The following is a 4,362-nucleotide window of genomic DNA, read 5'->3' on the forward strand; positions in this document are numbered from 1 at the left end:
TTGATGAAAATCCTACCTAATACAACTTCTTCGGTCTAAAGTTGGTCACATCAGTCTTTGTTTCTCCGAGTATTCTGTAAATATCAACCGGTGGCACGTGAACAGGGACCGTTCGGATTCATTTTCAGCTTCATTTTACTTAAACAATGCAGTGGCTCAGAGTCTAGCTCAGACTATTTTGTAAGGTTTCTGTTCCAAGTACTCCAAATATAGAAGGAGAGAATTCCCAAAAACAAAAAAAATATAGAAGGAAAGGGAAACTGACAGGAAGCACCGAAGAGTCGAAACACAAAAAGTATATAAAAACCATCAAAGACCATAAACCTGGCCGGCAAATGAAGGGTATATTCTAACTTTATTAGTTTCTCTACCTCTCAAGTTGGAAAAGAATCCAGGGAATCAGAGCTTTCTCTCTCTTATATCTTCGATTGCAAAATCTCTATATATAGATATATGTCCTCTTAAGTAGAAAGAGAACATATTGCAAACCACAAACCAAACAAATAAAGACAAGAAATAGAAGAAAGACCAGGAAGTAAGAGCGATGTTAGAAAACACAGCAAGTTCAGATACTAATGCTGCAGTGCCCTTATTGGAGTCAGGAGTTCATGGAGCTGAAGGAGTCAGGTGGTGGAGCAAAGTTTTGGATGTGGAGGAGGCGAAGGACCAGGTCTTGTTTTCGTTGCCGATGATTCTGACCAATGTTTTCTATTACTTGATCACTTTGATTTCAGTTATGTTTGCTGGTCACCTTGGTGAGCTTGAGCTTGCTGGGGCAACACTGGCCAATTCCTGGGCCGTTGTCACTGGCTTCGCTTTCATGGTAAGATAACTCTCTCTGTCACTATATTGTGTTGCTTTCCATTGATATGTGTTCACTTTCAAATTCTAGTAAGTAGGAAAATGAATGGAACAGTGTTGGAGTACTATTCCCTAATATATATCTCAGAGGTGGTGAAACATAGGCGTGTTGGTTATTAGCTAGGCTTTAGCACCATTTTTGGGGTATTGCTTTTCAAAATATGTTTTCACCCTTCTCATCCTCTAGCATTGTCTTTGCCTTTTCGTATCTGAGAGTTACTTCATTGAGTTCATTCTTCTGTGAGAAGAACAGTGGAAGCTATTTGTTGATTTTGATGTTCTGTTGCTAATAATTAAGCATTCAGAGGACAGAGGTGGCTTTCCATTTTCCCAATCGTAGTTTGTGCATGATATCGAGATAATGTTTGTATTTTCTTTGCTTTGATTATGTTTAAGTTAAATGTTTATTTATGTTGATCACTTATATCTGTACTTGTATGGAAGAGTAATATGATAGTGATGATAATGATAATGGGAAGAGGAAAATGATTTGGATAGCATTAGTACAAGAAGGTGTTTTCCATGAACTTATAGTCACTCCTTATCGCAATACTGCTGATGGTGAACAGTATGGTAAAGGAATATGATAGATATGAACAGATGAATTGAGAGTGAAAATGAAATTACATTATCAATTAAATGGATATTGCATATTCTGCTAGCATCTCATTGCTTCCTTTTGTTTAGGTTGGGTTGAGCGGAGCACTTGAGACCCTGTGTGGGCAAGGATTTGGTGCAAAGTCATACAGAATGTTGGGAATTTATCTGCAAGCCTCTTCCGTCATATCTTTCCTCTTCTCTATCATCATATCTGTAATCTGGTTCTACACCGAGCCCATACTTATCTTACTCCAGCAAGATCCTCAAATTTCGAAATCTGCTGCGATTTATATTAAGTATCTGATTCCGGGATTATTTGCATATGGATTCTTGAATAACATATTGAGATTTCTTCAGACACAATCTGTTGTCATGCCATTGGTTTTTCTCTCAGTGATCCCAGTGGTTCTTCATATTGGTATTGCATACGGTTTGGTACATTGGACACCTCTTGGGTTCAAGGGAGCTCCACTAGCAGCTTCGATTTCGTTATGGATATCGGTCCTCATGCTGACCACGTATGTTGTTCGTGCTAAGAAGTTTGAGCACACATGGGAAGGATTTTCATTAGAATCATTCCATTATGTCCCAACTGACTTGAAACTTGCCCTCCCCTCTGCAGCAATGGTTTGGTAAGTGTTTTTCTGTATTTTAATTGTTTAAAAAGCCCTTTTAGAGGCATGTGGCCTCATTCAGCTATATGCTCATCAAGTCTAAAATGAGAGACTGACTTCGAGCTTAGTTGAGTGAGCTAAATACATGAAGTTCATTTGGTAAAATTTCTTAGCATCAAGGTTATATTTATGACTTGGAAACTTGGATGGACTACGGAAGCCCAATTCTGATCAGACGTAGCTCTATGACCTGATTGATGGACACATGAATGAACTGAGGTTCTACAGTTCTGCAGAGGATGAAACATAATTTTCACTATTTAATTAACTTTTCACATTTTTATATTCCAGCTTGGAATACTGGGCTTTTGAGATTCTGGTGCTCTTGGCAGGATTAATGCCAAACTCGGAACAAACCACTTCACTAATTGCAATGTGGTAAGCTACACTAGCTTTTTTTTTTTTCCTGCATGAAATCTGTTATTGCCACCTGACTGAAGAAGCTTTGTTTTACTTTCTTTTTGTTGTTTTTCATTATTCAGTGTGAATACAGAAACAATTGCTTACATGCTTACATATGGCCTCAGTGCTGCAGCAAGGTTGGTAGAACAATAATTCCCAGGTCAATTTTGTTATTTGAAATTTGTTGGATATCTGCATTCTGTTTCATATATTCAAGCAAATTAAGATTAGTTATATTTTAGCACAAGGGTGTCAAATGAATTGGGAGCAGGCAAACCGGACCGAGCTAAGAATGCAATGGCTATGACTCTGAAGCTCTCTGTGCTTCTTGGTTTCTTAGTTGTTCTGGCGCTAGCAATTGGTCACAATATCTGGGCTGGCTTCTTCAGTGACAGCACCGCAATAATAAAGGAATTTGCTTCCATGACACCATTTCTTGCAATTTCAATAATGCTTGATTCAGTGCAAGGTGTCTTATCAGGTTGGTAATTCTATCTGCTGCTTTGCCTTTGAACTTTGTCCACTTAACAGGTTTTTCTTGGATGCCTATGAAAGTGAGTTTTGATCATTTTAGGTGTGGCTAGAGGATGTGGGTGGCAGCATTTGGCAGTGTATGTGAACTTGGGTACATTCTATTTGATTGGTGTGACGATTGCATGTCTTCTTGGATTTAAGTTGACACTATATGCCAAGGTGAGGCAGCCATTCAATTGTTAGCACACAAAATGCAAACACGTGCATATCAATTCTAAGTATATGACAGTTGCTTAACTGCATTTAAAGTGAGGAAGAAGCAGCTACGTACACTGATATGTTGATCTGTTGTTGTATATTAATATGATTAATTTCTGTTGGTACAGGGTCTATGGATTGGTTTAATCTGTGGTCTTTCCTGTCAAGCTGGGGCACTTATGTTGATTACATTGCGCACAAAATGGACTCAATTAGATTTAACTCATAATGCAGCATCTGTTTAAGTGAAGAGCAGGCAAAAATAATAAACAAAGCTAAGCCTTTGGCTGGATGTTGGAGGTCTCTAAACATTAAGAATCTAAATGCATCTCTTGAAGGGAATTTGTAAGTCTCGATGAGAACTTCTACAAATAAATCAGCTAGCTGAAAGAAGGTTATATATGTTCCTTGGGGCTATTTACATTTTGCTCCTCTTAAGTTAAGGGGCTCTTAACAAGTGAACTATGCACTGTCCTAACTTGATCTTTGCAAGCTATAATGCTATATACATGCGTAGGGTTTAAATTTCATTTGCGAGCTATGTACATGTATACTGGACTTGATTTTGCAGCTCCCATCCGCCTTAAAGTTCATTTGGATTGCAATTTGGATATGTAGCGACTCCTTACCACCCAATAGTCAAGTGAAAACTATTGTGTACGTGATCATCGGCAATGAAAACAAGACCAGAAACAAACAAACATAGCCATAGGTGAAACAATTTAGTTCTCTTCTGACTTGGAAATGCAGACAAGTTTAAAATGACATAAACTGTAATGCTTTAGGCTGCAAATAACATCGTAAAAGAAACATACTCCATTGTTGATTTGACCTTGTAACTGTAATTCACTATATTCTTGCAGTCTTGTAGTGTGGCTTCCTTGGCAAGAATAACACTGTCGTCTGAATTATTCTCCAGCCACATAAATATCGATGATTGGCATTTCTTCACACATTTGTACTACATGTTCAATCTTCTGTTGCCTCATGTGGCAGCAATTAACAGCTAGCAGGCGGCTTCTACCACTTTTAACGATATGTTTTAGTCATGAGGAAATGGGTATTGGCACAAAGGACACCTGTGATGGTTCTC

The 4,362-nt window shown here is 38.2% G+C and overlaps 1 protein-coding gene across 1 annotated transcript; it reads left to right on the top strand.

Annotated features, from left to right (window-relative positions):
- Window positions 1–237: 237 nt before the first annotated feature.
- Window positions 238–3,842, top strand: LOC112168295 (protein DETOXIFICATION 18). Its single transcript, XM_024305415.2, has 7 exons — window positions 238–823; window positions 1,549–2,093; window positions 2,427–2,513; window positions 2,618–2,674; window positions 2,780–3,018; window positions 3,112–3,230; window positions 3,398–3,842. Exons 1-7 carry the CDS (start codon window positions 545–547, stop codon window positions 3,512–3,514), a joined length of 1,443 nt encoding a protein of 480 aa, XP_024161183.1. The 5' UTR covers window positions 238–544; the 3' UTR covers window positions 3,515–3,842.
- Window positions 3,843–4,362: the final 520 nt, after the last annotated feature.

This window comes from Rosa chinensis, chromosome 5, assembly GCF_002994745.2.
Source record: "Rosa chinensis cultivar Old Blush chromosome 5, RchiOBHm-V2, whole genome shotgun sequence".
Taxonomy (NCBI): Eukaryota; Viridiplantae; Streptophyta; class Magnoliopsida; order Rosales; family Rosaceae; genus Rosa; species Rosa chinensis.

Excerpts from the sequence above, each read along its gene's own strand:
- LOC112168295 (XM_024305415.2), top strand. The coding sequence starts at position 545 with ATGTTAGAAAACACAGCAAGTTCAGATACTAATGCTGCAGTGCCCTTA. Across the intron at positions 2,675-2,779 it reads GGCCTCAGTGCTGCAGCAAG|CACAAGGGTGTCAAATGAAT; the intron begins GTTGGTAGAACA and ends GTTATATTTTAG. Across the intron at positions 3,019-3,111 it reads AGTGCAAGGTGTCTTATCAG|GTGTGGCTAGAGGATGTGGG; the intron begins GTTGGTAATTCT and ends TGATCATTTTAG.